General features: G+C 39.2%; 1 protein-coding gene across 5 annotated transcripts in view; it reads left to right on the top strand.

Annotated features, from left to right (window-relative positions):
- The first annotated feature begins 1240 nt into the window (after positions 1-1240).
- Positions 1241-21606, top strand: part of tnn (tenascin N) — a 41100-nt gene continuing 20734 nt past the window's right edge. For 4 of the 5 annotated variants that reach the window (XM_085389161.1, XM_085389160.1, XM_085389159.1 and 1 more), the window contains exons 1-8: positions 1241-1384; positions 10508-10716; positions 10807-10998; positions 11117-11584; positions 16006-16139; positions 16249-16378; positions 18646-18828; positions 20408-20497. In XM_085389161.1, coding sequence (XP_085245287.1) covers positions 10521-10716; positions 10807-10998; positions 11117-11584; positions 16006-16139; positions 16249-16378; positions 18646-18828; positions 20408-20497 — 1393 coding nt within the window. In that variant the 5' untranslated portion in view covers positions 1241-1384; positions 10508-10520. The remainder of the gene's footprint in view (positions 1385-10507; positions 10717-10806; positions 10999-11116; positions 11585-16005; positions 16140-16248; positions 16379-18645; positions 18829-20407; positions 20498-21606) is intronic. The other variant, XM_085389158.1, reaches the window with a different exon arrangement.

Below are 21606 nucleotides of genomic sequence, written 5' to 3'. Positions count from 1 at the left end.
ACCATGTTAACATATCTATAGATCTGTATAGATCTGTGGATCTTCAGGGAGGAGGTGGATGATGAAACCGAACGAGGGAGTGAATATTTGGTGTGGGATATTCAGTCTGATCCAAATCGAATTCTGGGGTCCTCGTGTGTGAATATGTAAAATAAAAAGTAGAAAGCAAAGGTGAAAACATGTGATCACAGGTCTCTGTGCCCCAAAGACATCTGACACCTTACTTATGTCAGCTTAAAGCTGTCATCCGTGACACACGGGGTCTTCAGTAACAGTTGCAGTGTTAACGGGTGATGTGTTTTCTGCCCTCGCTTGTATGGATGCACTTAGCTTTTGCATTTTATTCTGTGCTAACAGGAAACATCTTGAAACGCAGTACTTTTTCATTGCATGTTTTAAAGTGATGACAGTCTGAGGAGGCAGGTTTTTGAAGCTTGTGGTTTTTTCTGTCGGCTTGAAAGAGTTAGCGTTGCTATGTGTCTTCACAGTATGCTTAGCGGTGGCCCGTTTCACAGAAATAAATTGAAAAGGAAAATAACGTGAGAAATATTTCAGAGAGAAAAATATGTAAATTTTAAATCACATCAAGACTTTGGGGTTTCTAATTGCCAGTCATCCAACCAACAGCAAAGTGATTATTATCACTCAAGAACTCATCCCCAAGACAATATTTTTTCCAGGAAATATCCCTGTCTTTCCTTTTCTTTTCATTTAATGTTACACAATCTGTATGCCACTGCTATATCCATGCCATTTTAAATATCCCCCCCCCCCCCCCCCCCTTTAGTTCTTCTTGTATATTCTTGTGCACAATTTTGACACTTAAGTTGTTTTCTTCTTCTAACCTAAACCCACTCAGAGTTTTTCTTGGCTTCAGTTTTGCCCCTTTTGACCCAACCTCTACTCAGTTATTGTGTCTTAAATGCTACCATCTCTGCTATAGAGATTAAATTTAACTCCCGCTGCTGGCTCTCTGCTAGCGTAACTAAACTCACACAGGGAGGAAAAAATAAAGGAACGAGAGTGTTGAGACGAATGAGAACTATGAGTGATAAGAGCCACGAGGTAAACAGAAGTAAATGCAACTCATTATCTCCTTCTCTTGTCCCCCATTTTTGTTTTAATCACTTGAGCGGATGGGGGAGAGCAGACACTCCCCAACTAACTGCCCATTGGCCTACAGGCATTTAGAGGAGATTTTAACAGTTGTAGAGGGAGGGAGGGAGGGAGAGAGCGCTGGCAGTGCAGAGATCCTTGACTCGTTGGCCCTGGCCTGTCAGCAGGTGGTAGAGAGAGAGTTGCTGAGTGACACTCGGTCCGTCAGAGAAAAGTCAGAAAGAAGAAAGGTAGAAAGGAGAGAAAGTTAACAAAGCTCCCCCCAAGGGTAAGACATATTCATATTCTTTTCATTTTTAAGTGCCATTTCTAACTTAGATACGTTAACTATATGCTCCTTTTCTTTTTTGGAGGATTCAAATATTGCTTCACTCTTGCTTAGGATATTTTTATTTGTGCATTTCTTTTTGTCTGTTCTACCTTCCTTTAGCCTTTCCCTTATTTTTAGAACCCTGTTTACCTCTTTTTTACTCAGAAGGTTTGAGGGGCAATAATGAGACATGACAGCAAATGAGCTAAAGTGAGACCCAGAATTTATCAAGTGTCCCAGGACTGAAGCTGTTCTTGCGTTAGTCTGGGCTTGCTTTGCAGGACTTGGTTTAAGAGAAGGTTTTGTAAAACTTGGTAAGCGATACAGACTGATTTATGATGATATTTGACATGATCAACAACTTCCTGTGAGCATTTCATGCTTAATTTGCATAATCAAAGCATACTTAGTGTATTTCATTGAAATATGAAGAACATGCGTTCAGGTAAACATTTATAAATTAAAAAAAATAAATAGACAGATCGTCGTAACGTAGTATAAATGTGATCAGTGTGATTATTTTCCCATCAGAGTAACTGTGACAGCCTCAGTTTTTCTAACGGTGTATTAAAAATATTAATTTCATATCATGAATATGATTGTTGTCATGACAATCCCGTGCTGTTTGACAATGAAGCTGCCATCATAGATTTTCCTCTATGATAATAACAAAAATTATTAGTATTCAATTATGTGCTGAGGTGAGAAATGTTCTCGCAGGACTGTTGATCCAGTAGATTTACCTTTAATGCTACTGTACTGGCACCGCGAATTCACAGAAGCCCTCGCAAAATGAGCTACAGATGTGGGCCTTGAGCCATGCAAAATGATAGAGAGAGAGAGAGACCCACAACCCTGAGTGGGTGGCTTATAAAATGTGTTCACATTGCATAATGTTACTGCTTTCATGGAAACATCAGTCATTTTATTTACTCAAACCGCCTGAAAATGACCTTACTGCAAAGCTACTGAAAACACTTTTATTTTTAGAAAAGCTAATCTATGTCAGGTATTTAGCTGCTTTATTATTGCCTTTTCACTGGGTTCTTCTGTCAGCCCACTGAGGGGAATTAAGTCTCTGCGGTTCTGATGAAGCGAGGTCCTTATCGAGGTCTCCTTGTGGTCTATGTATCAGTAGGAGACAGACAGAATCGTGAAGATATGAGCTCTGCTCTCAGACGATAATTGCTTTCAGCTTTGTTTTATTCATTTTCGTTTCCATGTTCTGTCTGCGAGTTGCCATGTGTGAAAGGAAGAGAAGAAGGGAGAGGAACGTCTAGAAGTTTGCAACCACACATGAGGCACGACCTTACCTCTTCTCATCCTCCGGCTTGTCGGTTTGTTCCATAGAGATTAGTCAAAAGTTGAAATCCGGTGAAACAGTCAGCCTTTTGTCTGATATTTAATGGCTCTCTAGAGAGGATAGGGCAAATGTGCAAAGACTGACCGGGTCTTATTCTACTTCACATTTCTCTCTCGGAGTCTGTATTCCCGATACAAGCTTTCCTCTGCAGCTGTTTGTTTTTCTTTTTATGTGCAGTTGCCTTTTCTCCTCTTTCTCTGTATTCTTGTGGCCGATTGTTTAACAAGGTGAGGTTTCAAAGGCTTTGACAGAGAAACACACAAATGCACAATCATCCCTTACAGCTTGTCAAGCAGCCTTTAGTGAAAAGTGTCTGCCAGTCCAGACAGTCTTGTCTCAGGTCGAATACATTTCTCTTGTTACCGTTGGAGGGCTCCTCCAGTGCTTCTGGAGGCCATAAATACCAAGTTTCATAAACAGGACACAGGTGGGCAGAGTGAACAAATATTATATCAGCAAACACTACTAACACAGCGTTGCTTTCAAAGGAAAGTCATTGTCAGGAAGGACTGTGTTTACGAACACTCTGAATTAGGTTTGTGTTGGCTTGAAAGCCATAATGAAATGCCGAATGACCCATGTGGAAAGCCCATCGGTTTCCCTGCTTTATCCTGCAGTCTAGAGTCATTACTGGCAGTCAGCTGAATTATGTTTCCAAATCAACTGGACGCCAAAGCCAGAAAGCTCACTTTTACAATAATCGAAAATATATCATGGTTTATGTCATGGCAGATATTGAATTCTACACCTTTATTTAGATCCCATCTGTTTCATTCATTGATATTTAATCTTGCCTGTCAGTTTACTTTTAATCACCCCCTCTTCCACTTGTCCATTAGTGGAGTGAATGATTGGTACCTAATAAATCATAACGGCGTATTTGTTCTATACTGTCCTTCACATTTATACATTCATATGCCAATTATCCATCATCCATCTTCTATTTCTCTCACAGACTGTAAATTAAGATGGGATTAGTCACTCTGATGTCAACCAGCAGTACTGAAACATCTACATTAGTGTTTTGGCTTCCTCATTGTTGCCTTTTGGAGCCAAAAGTAACCATATTTGGATGACAGGGAGTTGTTATGTGACTTTAATAAGGTAGGTGAGTTAATAAAATACTTGAATTTCAAACAGCAAAACTGGAACCCACAGTCTGCACTACAAAGCGTACAAAAAATTTCCTATGCTACAAAATGGACAGCAGTTCGGTAAGTTGAATTAGGAAGGTGAGGCCTCGCGGACAGTACCTTTCAATCAAAACACATCACTAGCTTTATGGAAAGTCCAACAGGATGAGTTGCAAAGAAAAAAAAGGTAAAATTAGCTATAGATAACATTTTGTAACAGGCTTTAAACCTGCCTGTGTTTCAGAGCTGAAAGTGCATCAATGTGCACGCTTACAAAGAAGGTCTGGAAAATGAAAAATATGAAAACATTGAACAAACTAATGTTTTCACTTATAATTACAGTACCATCTGGAAATTCCAGTCTTTTTAAAATAGACTAGCTCCTGATATTTTAGGTTTTTTGTGGTCCAACTGTTCAGATTTGCTCAAACCAGCATGAAAGTTGAATCAAAATAGCAATATTTTCATTTATGACACTGAGAATTTGATGTTAAATGGACTATACATGTTTTATGGTGCAATACTGTGAAACCCTAGATTACAAATTATATAACTTTCAAAACTTGACACAATTACTCTTCGCAGTGTGATTTGTTTTATTAGTGTGTGCTCAAATACGAGACTTACACAGAACTGCTTTAACTTTTTAAATACATAATTCAACTAACCAGTCCTCAGACCTTTTTTGAAGCAGCTATCTCAAATTACAGATCGAAATTTAACATTACAATCAGAAAGACCTGTGAAAATTTCAGGGTTCTATCTTTAATACTTTTTGAGTGATTCATGTTCAAACATGACCTCAGATGTCAATGAAAAAAAAAGAAAAGAAAAGAAAAAGAAAGAAGGTGGGTAGATGAGACTTAGGACAAAAATAAATACAAATACTACAAAAACAGTGTAACATATGAAACTAAAATTTCACAGCAAGCAATATACTGCATGTGTCCAAACTTTGAGCAGTAACATTTTTTGTGCAAAATGGTCAAGCAGTGTTGGAACCAACACTTTTCAAAGAACTGCAGTTTTGTCACACTGTAGCACTGGCTCCGTTTTGTTTGTTTTTTTTAGCCCAACTGGTGTCCATCCATCCATCCATCCATCCATCCATCCATCCATCCATCCATTCAAATGTAACTGCCCCACTTCCCTCTTTATCCCATTTCCTTTCTCCATTAATTCCTCCATCTGTCTGTCTTTCCAACATGAGGACAGTCTCAGCAGTCAGACACGACCCTGTGCTATGCTTGGAAAGTCACACTGCAATCTCCTCCAAGAGAAATAAGAAAAGGCCTTGAAAAAGGCAAGCATCAAATAAAACCTTGACAGGGAGCTATAAACATGCTTGTTAAGCATCTCTGTGAGCCCGTGCTCAGTGCTATTACACACCATACTATACCATCTGTAATGTGGCTAACTGCTAGAGTGTCAGTGATTCCAACACACAACTCTCCATCACTTCTTCTCTTACCTATTCACTCTCCCTCACCCACTGATCCATCTGATTCTCGATCCTGTTTTCCGCTCTCCATACCCCTCACTTTATTTCCATTTTCCTGTCTTAAGGCCTTAATCTCAGTTTTACAAGCCTAAGATTTGGCCATTGACAAAAGACCTTCTAAGGTCTAGTTTTTCACCACAGCATAGGGTAAAAGACACAGCATGTCTGTGATGTCATAGCTTGGATTGTTTGCACAGGCACCGGTCTCTGACCTCAAGCCTTTGACCAGCAGTAGTTAAATACACAGCTAAAATAACCAAGCTGGATATACTGAGTTTGAACTGGTCATGATAATTACACGTGCATTTGCCTCCCTAAAAAAAGCACTGGGAATTCTGAATCACAAACCTACTTGAGTTGTGTGCATTCATTTGAGCTAGAACTCATATTCCAGCACTTAACTCAAAATAAAATGTGTTGACTCGATGAAGAGAAGCTTTCCACTTTAGAGTTTGAAAATATGTCACGTATAACAGCATGTAACTCAACTGTAACTCAAAATGTCAGATATTGTCATATTCTCAGTTTCCTAGGATCCCTGCTTAGATTATATGTTAATCTGATAATGGTGTCATCGTGGTATTGGCAGGTTTTTAGTTCTGCTTGTTGACAACTTAATATTCTGGCCAATGCTCTCTCTCAATGTCTAATGGGATTTTAAGTATTAGTTTCTCTGTCTGCACATTATTTTTTAACTTTTCCAGCTGTTTTAGTCTTTGATGCTCAAAGAGAAAATGTTTTGATAGATTTCCAAGTCATTCATTGTTTCCACTTCAAAATTTCACATTTTGAGCAAACACAGGAATAAATCTCAAAATAAGAGAGCTGTTTTTGCCCAGTTCTTAGAGTTTATAATTTATAGTAAAGTTGAGCTAAAACACTGAAATAAAACTGAATAATAGTTATTTTTGTATATCGTGACATGCCGGAAAAGCCTGAGAAATATTTGCTGGTTTTATTTGTGCAGTAGTATATTTGGTCCTGTATTGGACCCAGTGGAGCCACTCAGTTTACATGAATAGTATAGGCCTGTGAGACTGAAGCCATGTATACACTCTGAAAGCTGCTGTTTCAGCTCCTCCCCCTTTAAGCAAACCTGATTGGCTGCCCCTCATAAGCAGAGGGTGGGGTTGCTGTGCTCACAACCAGAGCTGTATGTCTGACCATAGTAAGGAAATTTTGGTTCATATGGATTATTTGCACATACGCTGACCTCAGTAATTAAAACTTTATTTTGCATTTATCAAGCATGACACCGTTTCTCCTTCTTTCTTCTTCACTTGATTAGAGGTTTTGTGTTTCCATAGACCACATGAGCTCAGCACAGTTAGCTCATGTGTTCCTTCAAGCCACCTTTTAAACTTTTGTACCATAAGGTTTAATTCAAACCAAAGTCCGGCAAAAGGGCTATTGAAGCTTAAGCAGGATTTCTATTTTGAAAGCATGTAATTTAGCTTCCCGGGGAAGCCGCTGCAAGGTTTTAAGTTCACATGACATCACTGTCATTAGACACAATGACATCATCACCGAGGACAAGCTTCTGCATTCGCTGAAGCTTTGAAATGCCTGACTGAGCACAATTTATGGTTTGCGATCTCTGCCAAAGTGATGACTATTCACTTTCTACTGCCACACTGTTGAATGAGAGCTCCATTACGACACACACATGGTGACACAATGGTTCAGGTTTCTTGTGATTAAATATACAGTAGTCTGCCCCAGTGAATCTAATGTAACTTATGTATTTCTGTCCTCAGCTCTGTATAAGACACTGTTGAAGGTACAAATCTGTGCCTTTGTCAGCCACGAGACACAGGTTCAGTCAGGCGCAACAACAGACGCCTACAGTTTCAGGGGTTTGTTACACACAGTTATTGCCAAAGATACAGTCTGTACAAAATGTATAGTCCAGCACTAAAAAACAGATGGGATATTTCATCTCCATATGCTTTTGCTCATGCCAATGTGAGAGTCCTCGAAGTAAATTTGATGTACCTCACACTGAGCTGTGAGGTGTTTAACGTTATTGTCTTTGATTTCAAACACAGACTAGCAGGCAACTGTCTGGAGGGCCCAAGACTCCTAGGCCCCCCAGTATGAGATATAATTTCTGTTTGACTAACCACACACGCACGAATTCTGCTTTAAAAACTGGTTTTAAGAGATTTGGTGTTTAAGTTGGATTTTTCTCTTATGTTCTAAAATAATGTTCTGTTCAAAAAAGTACATCCTTTTTCAATTACAAGGTTTTACATGTCAGTTCATTATAAAATCAAGCCAAAATACAGAAGCAGCATATGAAAAATTAAGTCCACACTTTCTGCTTAACAATATGAACTCAGAACACAATCCGTCCACCTATAAGCTGTTGAATCATGGGGTATGCTTAATTTTTCACTTATAGCTCATGCATTTTGGCTTAAATAAATAACTACAACAAAAACAACAACACAGCTTGATTTTAAAACCTACTCAGAATGAGCTTATTTTTTTATGTGCTGATATGTAAAACTACAATTCCCTTTTCTGTGACTGTATGAACAAGACAAAGCTGATACCATTGGAGTTTCGTTTTTTTTATAATAATGGATTGGATTTATATAGCGCTTTTCAAGGCACCCAAAGCACTTTACGATACCACTATTCATTCACTCTCACACACTGGTAGAGGCAAGCTACAGTTGTAGCCACAGACTGGGGCAGACTGACAGAAGCGAGGCTGCCATATCACGCCATTGGCCCCTCTGGCCAACACCAGTAGGCAAGTAGGGTAAAGTGTCTTGCCCAAGGACACAACGACCAGGACAGAGAGCCCAGGGATCGAACCGGCGACCTTCCGGTTACAGATGCGATTCCCAACCCCCTGAGCCACGGTCGCCCGTATGCTTGAAGATATGTAAGATGCAGCACTGTTGTTAAAGGGAAGATGATTATGAGGTAGTTAGTATTTTTTTCCAAGCTTAGCTAATAAATTCTACCACATTTTGTACTCTTTTCATAAGAAGACTTTTTTGTACACGTATAATTCAGAAGGGAGTACCCCCACACACATGAAGCAAAACTGTCTGCCATGTTTCCATGGGCTTCCTCACACTCCTGGGATCTTCAGACCATAGAACACACACGTCGAGTCCATATCCAGTCATTGTTAGACTATGTGCAACCTCTGCTAACAGAGTCCATGTCAGTTCTTTAAGACACTTCATGACATTTTCCAAATCTTGCCGGGCCAAAGGCAACAAATTCTAATGGTAAAAAGATATATTCAGAGGGAGTTTTGAAACTGAAGATCTAGTAACAATTTTACAGCTGGTCCTTATCCAGTGATTGTGTATAGGGAAAATGGTTATGGGGTAACTGTGTGTCACAAGATGAACGAAGTAGGTGGAGTAACAAAGTATGACAGCTTAACCAAACTTGCCAGCAACAAACTCTCAGACTGAAAGTGAACAAGTTCCCGAATGTTGATTTTATTTTTGCATGTCAGAGCTGTTTTATATGTTGAAACATAAAAAATAAGTTGCACAAATACACTGTTAGAAAAAACAAATCCTAAAAAAACGGTAATATTCCGGCTGCTGGGCGCCAAAATACTACCGTAAAATAACAGAAAATAACTTTCTCATGAAAATACAGTTATTTTCAGTAATGAAAATACAGTTTGTTGTGTGTGCTAATTTTACATGGGATTCTGCCTTTTCCAAGTGCTGGTCAATGAATGTGGCAATATGAATCATAATACGTAAATGTACAGAAATATACAGTTAACAGTTGGTTTAAATAATAATGGATTGCCCTGGGACAGACTGACAGAGGCAAGGCTGCCATATCGCACCATCGGCCATCACCAGTAGGTGAAGAGTCTTGACCACGGACACAATACCAAGAGTGTCGAAGCTGGGGCTCGAACCGGCAACCTTCTGATCACAAGGCGAACTGCCAACTCTTGAGCCACGATGGCCCTAAATGGCAAAGATAATAATACTTATGTGATGTAACACAAGCTTATAGGAATCATGTTATATACTTTTCCATAGCATTACATTTGAATTCAACAGTTCAATCTTTCAAATAACGGACAGATATTTGTGAGATCATGATTTGTGAATGTATTTTAACAATCTAAATATGCATATGTACAGACAGATACATTTAATAATCATGACAATTATGTTTTATTACATTACAGTGATTTAACATTAATTTACATTTGAAATGTCTATCACAGTCTATTTACGTAACTTTAGAAGAACAGAACAAAACTGTAAAATGCACAGTAAAATACTTTTATATTAGGATTTTTTCCTACAGTGCTGCCATACCCGCGACCTTGTGGTTGTTAGTTCACATTCATTGGCCGATGCTTAGCGTCATGTTATTATGTGTCCCAACATCCAATGGCATGTCACATTGTTTTCATGGCCACACCCCAGGTGCAGAGGCCTATTTCTGTTCAGGAATGTGGTGAATACTTTGAGATTTATATTAATTGCAATTCCTACCTCTACATTTATTATTTAAAATATATAATTAGCACAGCATGGCCGTGCAATGTTTTATATGTTTTTTTTTTAGTTTTTATTCCTATTAATTATATTTTCACTTGTTACCTCTGAATTATTGAATCAGATCTAGATGACATGAAATTTTTAGCAAAATTATAATTCAAATACTCATTTAATTATTGATTATTCTCATTAATTTTCGATCATTTTATATATTTTTCCATAGTATTACATTTAATAATAATAATGGATTGGATTTATATAGCGCTTTTCAAGGCACCCAAAGCGCTTTACATTTGAATTTAACAGATCATTCTCTCACATAACAGACAAATATTTGTGAAATTATGATACATTTCTGAATGTATTTTTACAATCTAAATATGCATGTGTACTAAAAAATATATTTAAAAAACAAGTAAATTGTGTTTTATTATATTTACAGTGATGTTATGTTATTTTACCTTTGACATGTAAAATCACAGTCTACTTATGTAAATTTAATGATATTCTAGAAAGACAGTACAAAACTGTAAAATATACAGTAAGATACTTTGACATTACTATTTTTTGGAACAGTGTACCACTAGCAATGACCGCTAGACCCCTGTGGAGGGCCCTGTGCCTGCTGGCCCTACTCTGCACATGGTCACGCACAAGTTCTGCTGACACCCAGCCAGACCCCTCAGCTGCAGAGCAGGAAGTCACCTTGAGCCACATCTATAAAATTGACATCCCGGGGAGCACCAGCTGCAACCTACAACACATATCAACACAGGATGAAACAGGTCATAAGAAAGATATAACTGAGAGATTAAGAGTGAAGAGCAACAGATAGGTGTAGCAGCATGAACTTAACAAAGATATCCATTTTGCAGGTCTGCAGATGGAGACCACAAAAAATGGAAACAATGACATTATCTTCAGACACAACATCAAGCTGCAGTCACCCAGATGTGACTGCGAGGAGTCGGAAAGCTTTAAGTCTTTGCTTTACAGAGTCAATGGACTCGAAGAAGAAGTCAACTACCTTAAGACCCAGTGTGCACAGGGATGCTGTGGTGCTGCAGGTAGGCCATGACATGACATGATAGACTAGGCTGCTGGGGACTTTCCATGATGAACTGAACGTTTCTTCTTCACTCACTTCTTTTCACTCCCGCTGTGTTGGCGTATCTCTTTATCAAGGCGTGGACAAAAGCTGTAGTGGCCATGGTACCTACCAACACGACACCTGCAGCTGCCTCTGTAACGTAGGATGGGAAGGCCCCGACTGTTCTGAATCCTCCTGCCCAGATGAGTGCAACGACAATGGCAGATGCGTAGATGGCCGGTGCGTCTGCCATGAGGGCTACACCGGAGAAGACTGCAGTGAGCTGACATGTCCAGACAACTGCAATGACAATGGCCAATGCGTGGATGGCCAGTGCGTGTGCGATGAGGGCTACACCGGAGAAGACTGCAGCGAACTGACCTGTCCAAACAACTGCAATGACAAGGGCCAGTGTGTAGACGGGAAATGTGTGTGCTTCTCACACTTCGCTGGTGAGGATTGCAGCAACCAGAAGTGTCCCAATGACTGCACAGATAATGGCCAGTGTGTGAACGGCAAGTGCATCTGTGATGACGGCTTTTACGGGGAGGACTGTTCGTTAGGTAAGCTTAACATGATTTCTGTTGATGCTTTGCAAACTTTAACACAAGGGCGTCAAACTTAAGGCCCGGTGGCCCGAATCGGCCTGGCAGCGACTCCAATCTGGCCCAGTGGACGGCTTGAAAATGTGAAGAAGGACATAGGAAGACATTTACTGAAATTTAATAAAAACCTTTTCAGTAATCTGACACATTTATCATATAGCTTCACTCATCCAGCCTACTAAAGATCAAAGTAACTAAAAGACATAGCTTGGGGAGTTTTGCAGAAAAATCACAGTTAAAAAAAAGAAGAAGTGAACTTTGTGTGAATCGAGGTGTGGATATTAACTTTATGTGACCCAAACTTGCATTTTTCACTTGAGACTGAAAAGTCACATTTCTACAGTCACCTCTATGGCACTAACATTAACCTGAGAATTTTAAGTGCTATGTCACGAAGCTCGGATGCTACAAGCAGCTCAGGGACCGTTAAAAAATATAACACTTGGCCCTAATGACCTTTTCACCTTCATATAAATTTCCATATGCATCCTTTTAGTAGCATTTTCATGCCCAGACTGAATGATTCTCAAGAGCCAAAGCAGTGCAGTCTGGGCTTTAATCATCTATCTCCTACCATCTGTGTGATTCATGTACAAGTGTCCAGGGTCATACATCAACTGAATGGCAATTACCTTACAAGTAATATCAAGTCATATTCATATAGGTGCAGCTACAGGGCAGAAAAAGCTTTTCAACCAGCCTGTTTTAGTATTTGCTGTTACATCTTACCATCAGCCGCTTAAGATCCCTGCTCAACAGCTGCACCTTGCTCTGCTAAAAAAAACGAAAGAAGATATTTTTACTAAAATTAAACTAGTCATTGGAGCCCAGCTGTTATCTTCACAGCTTTCTTCACAGCCCCTATAGCCTCCTCCACTGGCTCTGTACTTTTTGGTACAGTAATGACCTGCAGCAGAGTCCCTGATGGTGCTTGAACTTTAAGAGCTGCCTCAAAAGCCAGTAAACCCCTACAGTTAGCCAGCTCAGTGATGCTGAAGGGTTTCTGACCAAACCTACTATGGAATTCAAAACATATCTCCCGACAGTTATTTCAGAGATATCAGCTGACGGGGCGCTTTCAGTGGGCTGACCTGATGACCACTGCATTTTTGGCCTCCAGACAACCTATAACATCAGGTCACATAATACCACAGAAATATAAGAATACCCATCAGTCTTTCAGGGCTTCATCTGGCTTTTACCCTGCAGAAGAATCTCACCTTTCCTGATAAATGCACTGCTCGCCAAATCACTGTTACTGTGCTGCCCGAGGAGCAGAGTACAAAATTGCATTTTACAGCAATTTAAGGCCAGGAAAGCAGAAACGTGAGCAGCAGCTGCCAGGCATGAGCACTGAATTCCCACTGTGACAGTCAATTCTGCAGAGATATTGAACATTTGGCTGCAAGTGAATGGCACTTTTATTTTTTCATAGCATTGATCTCTTACATTTGAAATAGTATTCTATTTATATGCTAACATCTGTCTATGGTTGTCTTGGCATGTTTTTCCTCTGTATTTAATCAAGAGCACAAAGCATGTGTTTTAAAGCCCTTTTTTTTTAAAGTCAACTGGATCCATCAAATGCAGCTCCGTGAACCATAAATGTTTCAGACTTCACAGTAGCAGGTCAGAAATGTCAAACCGTAGATGACGATTCCATTTCTTCAAGCTGTGTTTCATACCACAGAGGTAGAGAACAGATCTGTAGCTTCGTGTTTAGGTGCTGTTGAATGGAGTCCAACATCAACAGTGCCACCGTGTCAGAAGAAAAGTCAGGCAAGAAGGGAAAGTGGGAGGTAAGAAAAAAAAAACCCTGTGTTGATTTTAGGTGTTAGCGGTAATAAGAAGGCTGAGAGGAAGAGCACAAAAGCAAAACAGTTGGCGCTTTCTTTGTTTTATGTGGCTATTTGCCATTTCAACACCTGGCTGATGGATGCCAATCTGTTTTTTGGACGCTGATGGGAACAATACTCTTGAAGTATGGGTTTAGATACAGTTTCTGTCCTTTCCAGTGAGGCACACTTTAATGTTTTCTTTTGTGTTCTTAACCATCAAAGGCAGAAGCCTCATGGCTTAGAAATCAGCAGCCCTTGCACAGTAGGAATAGTTTTCTTAGCCTCAGTTTATGTCAATCCAGAAGATTTAGTAAAAATGCAACCAAATTTAATGAAGTAATCTGAATATAATACAGGTGAGATTATTAAAGCTTTCTCAACATAATGCAGATGGTCTGTATTTAGCTTATTATCCTTTATTTTTTCGCGGCCTCTAAAATGTTTCCTTTTATTATAAAGCACATTTAGAAAAGTTGACTTTAAACCATATTTAGCCATTTTTTCCTTACCAGTTCTCTTTTAATGAGCTGGATCAGGATTTCCTCTAAAATATCAAGCTACAGACAGGAAAGATGATAGCACATAAAAAATCAAATTTCTCAAAGAAGTCCCGACGTGTCGTTTCAGTAAAATTTTCTTCCTCTGATAGCATTTTGCTGATTTTCAAGCCGAAAAGGCAGAAAATCACCATTATTTTCTGCTTTTCCAATCTTATTATGCAAATGTATCACACAAGCTGTTCTGAAATAATATTTAAGGGCAAAGATGGTTGATAGTCATGCCTGGATTAGCAACAGGAGAATTTTAACTGTTCTTTGATGGAAAAAGACTGCTGCATTTGAAGAAAAACATCGAGCTTCCTGACTTTACCTTGTGGAACAGCATCTAAATCTTATGTGAATTCCTTGCTTGCCAAAGCTATAGTGGACCACATAACCACTCATTTCACATTTCTCATTTTCCCTTGTAATAAGCTTTTACTTGCACGCCATGTTTTGCTTTTTCTTTTTCTTTTTAAAAAAATCTATACAGTCTGCCATTTTATTTCCCTCTATCATACCCACAAAAGCTCACCTTGCCTTTAAAAAGCCTCACTCCCCAACACGGCTGACATGTCGTCTTCTGTGTTTTGGCTGCGGTTTTGGTTTGTTTTTACTCTTAGCTCCCCCACCATGTTTTTCCAGAATGGCCAGAGAAGCACTTTAAAGGAGTCTTTCTTTCCATTTAGAGTAAAAAAACAAAACAAAACACCTATTTTGCTGTGTTCATGATTTGTTGGTTCTTTGACAATCAACTGAAAAAAAAAAGATTTAAGCCTTTTGGTAGATTGAATAAGTGTAGGTGTTATGCAGCACAGTGAAGGTGTTTGTGGGGACTGATAATAGGCTTTATTAGCAAATTCAACATAATGCAAGGCACAAAGAACTGAAATCCAAAGACGAATGTGAGAAACACAAGACAACCAGGAAACACAGGTTGTTAAAATAGATGTCCTGACAGAGCTCACGGCAGGGAAAGCAAAGACAGGAAGTAAAAGCACAAAAAACACACAGGGAAAAACAAAATAAATCAACATTTGGAAACCACAGAGCTGTACTACAGTACAAGGCAAGACTAATAAGATAGCAATTTATGTCAAACTTTAAGTTTTAAAACTTTAAGAAAACCCAGTTTCACAGAGAAAGTTGATAAAAGATCACAATGATATGTGTTATCTCTGTCTAGGGCTTGGGGTTTTGTTGACCCAGCTAACTCGAAGAAAACCTATCTATGTTTAATTTCCTTCATAGTACACCCCCCTCAGGGCCTTGTAGTACGAAGTGAGTTTAGCATATCCAGGTTATGCTTTCATTATCTGTATTCACTTATCCTAACAGTCAGGTGGTGAAGCCCTTGTAGGCTGGGGTCGATTATCCTGACCCTAGCGGTCAAGCTATCAAGCTGTTTATCAACCAGGAGTTTATCAATCTAGTTGGCAAATTCATATGAACGTTGTTGTGTTGGCAGCATCTGTCAAATCAAAAAATATAGCTAAGTGTACGGCAGCAGAGCAACTGCAAAGGAAGCTGAAACCATATTATAGGAACAATATGAAAAGGGCTTAAAGCAGCACAGCTGCTGTAGACAATGCAGTGTTCAGTAATTTAATATTAAACATGTCGTATGAATGTGTGTGTGGTTTGGTTGGTGAGAAGAAAAAAACTTTAAACCCTGCCACTATCCAAGCTCTGAGGTCTGGGGGATCTTTTACAGGACAGGCAGTGATTTAACACCAGTTAACCCAAGGTTAACCCTGAAGTTACATGGATAAGATGAAATCCTGCTTCATAGTGGAGGCCTTAGGAGGACAACAACAGCTACAAATAGACAAGACAGAGGAAGAGAAGACAGGGAAGCGAGCAAAAAAGAAAAATTAAAATGCAAGCCTGAACAACAAAATCAGAAAAAGAACTTGTGGACATGATAGCGGACTTGTTGATAAAAATAACTGTTAAATTCTGTTAATTCCTGACTTCTGTGTATGTCTCTTTGTTCTCTCAGTCTTGGCACCTCAGGGTCTGCAGGTGGTCCAAGTGACTGACGTCTCTCTCCTGGTTGAGTGGGAGTCCGTTCAAGGGGCCGAGTATTATGTGTTGACATATTATCCGAAAAATGACGAGGGTGCGCAGGAGCAGGTAGGTTTTTCTACTTTGATCATTTCTGTGTCAAATACAGGTTGTAGCAAAAAAAAAAGTATATTACCTATTTCATCTTACAAACTTATTCTCATCAACTGCATATTAGATTTCGGTCGCCAACACAGAGAACTCCTACCTCATCACAGGACTGACTCCTGGGGTTACCTACATTGTCCAAGTACATGCGGTGGTTAAGGGCATCCAAAGTGAAGCTGACGAGATTGAAGCCACCACAGGTGAGCACAGATGGCTCTGATCAGGACAGAAAAAACAAATACAGAGCTTTAAAATTAGTATTTTTCAGACTAACAGACATTAGTGCTGTAGCAGAACTGGGCGGTGTGCAGCATGTTTCCTTTAAATGAGCTGCTGGTTTAAAGTGAAAGCAGATGTTACCTATTAAAGACTACCGTGGCTTTGAGGGCAGGTGTGGCCTGCAGGTCTTAGGGATTAAGTTAGATTTTCTCGGGATAAAATAGTTGCATTTGAAGTCAAACGTAATTGTGTATGTGATTTGGCATTAAAAGACCATAAATGCTATTCTGGTAGAGTCCAGGAATGAAAATATGGACCTGGCATGGATTGATAACCTGCCTCACTTTCTCTGTTACTTTTGTAGAATGAGCACGATTGTTCCTGTATTCGTCTTTGTCTTTCACAGAAATTCTATGGTAAAAAAGCAATGAACAGACTGAAGACTTTAATTACTAAGCGTTTCATTAAAGGCTGGCTTGTTAGCCTTTAATTCTCAAGGAAATGGCTCCATGAACTTGCTCACAGATGTGGCGGGACACAGATGTGTAGAGAAAGAGATTACTTGACAGGATTGATGGGAGACGTGCAGAAAGTGGGAGTGTGGTTAGATTGGTTTACCATGGAAAACCTCACAGAGCATAGCTTTCACATATGGGCATAAGAAGCCACGCCATCATCTGGCTTATTGTTGTGTGAGGCAGACTGGTACATACTTTTTGTTTTAACTTCAAACAATGATCTACTTCAAAAGAGGGTTTGGATGGATGTTTTTAAGTTTTCTTTTGGGAAGCACAACAGCTGGCATGAAAAGAAGCTTTTCATTTGGTAACGCTTGCTTTGTTTGATGGAACTCACTTTTTCCTCATGAAATTGCAGAAGCATATCTCTAATTAACGTCTGAATTATTCAGAATATTCTGAGAGATGGGAGGATGCAGTGGCATACAAAGTTCTGAATGATCAGGCTTCATCATATCTTAAAGACCTCATAGTATCATTTCATTCCAACAGAGCATATCTCTCTAAGACTGCGGGCTCATTTTTGGTTATTTGATTATCTAAAAGTAGAATGGGAGGCAGAGACTCCAGCTATCAGGCCCATCTTCTGTGGAACCAACTCCCAGTTTGGGTTCACGATACAGACACGCTCTCTACTTTTCACATCAGACTTCAATCTTCATCCCTCATTTATGCTGCTATAGACTCAGACTGTGAGGAACCATTCATGATGCACTGATATCTTCTCTATGCCCTTCTTTTTACTACTCATACCAGGATACCAGGATTGCATGTCCTTAACTTCGATCCTCTTTTTAGTGGTTTTTCCCCTTATTCTGATTTGTTTTGTTTTGTTTTGTTTTGTGTTTTTTGGTTTTTTGGTTGGGTTTTTTTTTTGTGGTTTGTGCTCCTCCTTTTCTGTCATCTCGTTCCCATCACCTCCAAATCTATAGCAGCTGATTCCCCATCCTGGGGAACATGGGGATCTGATCATTGAGGTTGAAGCATTTTGACATGGCGGCTGCTTTGAGCTGTTACTGTTGTTTTAAAGTAATTACATACAGGTAGAAGTGAAAATGCTCATGTGACATGTAAAGTTTAAAAATAAAAGTAAGTCACAATGTACACTGTGTAAAGTGTAGGCGGCACTAAAGCATTACTATGATGTTTGATTCTTGAGGTGTAGTAGATGTCACAGCTTTACAAATAGCTGTAAAATGTTAGTCTACAGAACTGCTCAAGGATCGTTCTCGACTATTGAACCCCACATGACTGTGTTTAATTTGTGTGTCCTGCTGGGTGATATGTTAAACTAGTTTATCCTGACTTTATTATGTGAATGCTGTGACTTTAAATGTGGGAAAGCACAGAGTACGCAAAGGTTACTTTAGAAAACATCAATAAACCTTTATATGCACTTTTCTAAGATGACGCTGGCGATGTCAAAAAAAAAAAAGAAAAAAGAAATGCACCCATGAGTGATTTTAATATTTGTTTCATGCCAAATACAAATATTTGTCTATTATTTGGTTATAATATCTTGCAGATGGCCAGAGGCGGAATTCTTGCTTGGCTCTCTTTCCTAGAAATGTCACATTTCAGTGTGCTGGGAGATCATTGTCTAGCTCGGGGACATGTGGAAGCAGAGCAAGGCAGATGCTTCTGTTTGCAAAAGCTTTAAGGCAGACTTCTAAGTTTGAGCTTCATGTCTGTACACTCAGTTCCACCTAACCTTGTATCACCTTTCCCAGATGTCTCAACTATTGATGGTGTCCGAGTTCTTGGCCAGACAGAGGTCTCTATTGAGGTGGACTGGCAGAACCCTCAAGCTGAGATGGATTACTTCAGGCTTACACACACTGACCCAGAAGGGCAAGAGGAGGAGCTGAAGGTACAGAGGAGCCAAGAGGCGCGCACCAAACACACTATTGTGGGTGAGTCTTACAAGTTTGTGAACAATGTACAAAAGTATTTCTCGAACTGTTGTGCTATTAGAGTAAGCTATGGGTTCTAAGCTAATCAATAAGAAGTAAATAGTCCCGTAACCTTGTTTCTTGAATCTTGAATTGGACGCTTTTGGACATAAATCTTGAAATAGTCATCCAATTTGATTTAAAATAATCTTCTGGTTTTACTTTGCAATTTATATTGTAAAAGTGCTACAAAAACTTACATATACAGACACAGTTACTTTAAATATTCAGTTCAAATTAAGCTTTAGGGTAAAAATATTAATAATGTTGGAATATAAAACATGGAACATGACATCATCTCATAAACACACAGTATACAGCAATGGTAAAAAGAAGGTATGCTCTCTGTCCGTTCAAACGTTTTACATATCACGAAACAATAAACAATTATTTATTTATTATCAGATCTTAATTAGGTAAATATATAACTGAGATGAACAGCAACACATGACATATTAAACATCATTATTTAATTCACAAAAACCAAAATGATTCAAAAGCCAAAGTGCAGAAAAACTAAGTTCAGGCTGACTGTTTCAGCCAAGCTTTAACTGTTGAACACACGGCCTCACATTTCTTGATTTCTGTGGTATACAGAGGAATTCCTGGTCAAATCAATGACTTCAAGGTGCCCAGATCCCATGATTCAAAAACAAGTCAAATAATCAATCCATGCTATGACTGGTTTTCACCAAACATGGCTCTAGGCATCATGTAAAAACATCTCGACATCGTCTGATCTGTCCAAAGGACATTGCTCCAGAGGTCTTGTTGTTTGTTCAGATGTAACTTTGCAAACATGAGCTACGCTGCCATGTTTTTTTTTTTAGAAAGAAGACTTTTTCTTCTGCCAAGCCTCCAAAACAAGCCATGCTTGTTCAGTCTTTTTCTAATTGTACTGTCATGAACTTCAAATTTAACATGTTAACTGAGGCCCGTTTGTCTGAGAGCCAGCTCTTGGGTTTGTTGCATTGTACGGTCTGGCCTTGGGAGGGGAATTTGCTGGATGTCCACTCCTGAGAAGATTGGCAGCTGTCTTCAATGTTTTCTGCTGAATCATCTTTTTCACATGATGCACTTGGATTTATTTGGAAAGGACCTTCTCAGGCTGAATGTTTCCCCTACTTGGCATTGTATAAATTAAATACACTACTTCTGCGATTTGGCTTAAATTTTTGTTAAAATAAATAATGACAAATAAATAACTAATGACATGGGTTTATGTCTCATATTTTCTAGTTCATTTGGAGTTGTATATGACCTGGTAAGGAGCAGAATTTCTTTCATATAATTTTCTGATATGTAAAACTGATAGAGGGTGAATGTTCTTTTACCAGGAAAGTGGGTATAATATACATTTCATGTAGTCTAATAGAAAAGGGATCCCATAATTTAAGGATTTGATTGAGAAAAGTCAGAAAAGTAATTTCTACTTCTACTCAAGATTTTCCTCAAAGTTTGTAAATCCCTTGTTTTGGAGCATTATATCAGAGACTGATGGACATTTGCTTCTTTTAAGACTAACTGTCTCTTCCCACAGGTTTGTATCCAGGAACAGAGTATGTCATCTCAGTGCAGGCCATTAAGGGAAACAATGGGGGCAAAGCTTCTTCTGTCACCGGTGCCACAGGTCAGTGTCAACACATCAGCATTCACGAGTTGTTGAATCTCATACTGCTGTGCCTTATTATCAGTTAGCATAAAGTGGGCCCAATTTTCTCAAAATTGACTGCTGCCTGACATTAATTGCATTGAGACTGCATTTCTGCGACCACTGGAGAAGTCTGACTGTGGATGACACTTAATATAATAGATCAGCCACTCTTGGAACAGAAAAACATCAGAGAAACAGCGAGGAAAACCATATTCCACTTAGTTTTGAATTGGGTGTACCACCAATGAGTGCGCTTAGCTCTTGTTGTGTCACCTATAATTCACCTGTGGTCAGATGCTAAGAGGAAAAACACATAATCTGTCAGACACAAAAAATGCTATGGAGTATTATGCAAACTGCTGTTACCATCCTTACAGAGCCAGTGATAACATTACAATGAATACAGCCAGCAAGAGGCAGGATTGTGGGTTATGGATGGAGGGCTGGAATTTACAACCTAATAATTTGAGCAATCTTTAATGGTTGTGGTGAGCTTGGTCACAGAGGGGAAACATGATATTAATTCTGTAATGACTATGAGATGCTCCCTGACAGTCAGGGTGAGAAGGTCCATGATTTACAGAGTCTGGTGTTGTTGGATATTAGCATTTTGGTCTTAGCGTGAGTTTTAGGACGTGATGAGGAATACATTTTTACTCTTTACTTTCACAGCCATTCTTGACATTAAGTTGCTATATAGTTATAATTTAACAGACCGCCAAATGCTCCACAGTGGCACAACAGGTTTTCAGTTTCTCCCATTATCTTCTTTTCTGTCTCTCATTCACCTTCCCATCTTTCCTCCTCTCTTTAGAGATTACTCACTTCTAAAGCTTTCTTCAGTTTGAAGTCTGTTCATTTTGGGTGGGTGAGTTGTTATTTTTGTTTTTTTAGACACTGAGGCAACCAGTTTAATGGTTTTTAGTCATCAGCCTTAGCAAGGTATTTTCAAGACTCACCTCTCATCTTTTGAAGACAGTCAGGTACTCAAGAACTCATGTCTTCACTAATCTTTTTTTCTGTGTGTATGCCACTTACTTTTGCAGCAACTGCATAAGTGTGTGTGCGTGTATGTGTATGTGTGT

This window comes from Rhamphochromis longiceps, linkage group LG18, assembly GCF_057381845.1.
Source record: "Rhamphochromis longiceps isolate RC_006_pf linkage group LG18, R_longiceps_female_GT1.1, whole genome shotgun sequence".
Taxonomy (NCBI): Eukaryota; Metazoa; Chordata; class Actinopteri; order Cichliformes; family Cichlidae; genus Rhamphochromis; species Rhamphochromis longiceps.
The sequence above is the reverse complement of the archived record's forward strand: the minus strand, read 5'-3'. Positions and strand labels throughout refer to the sequence as shown.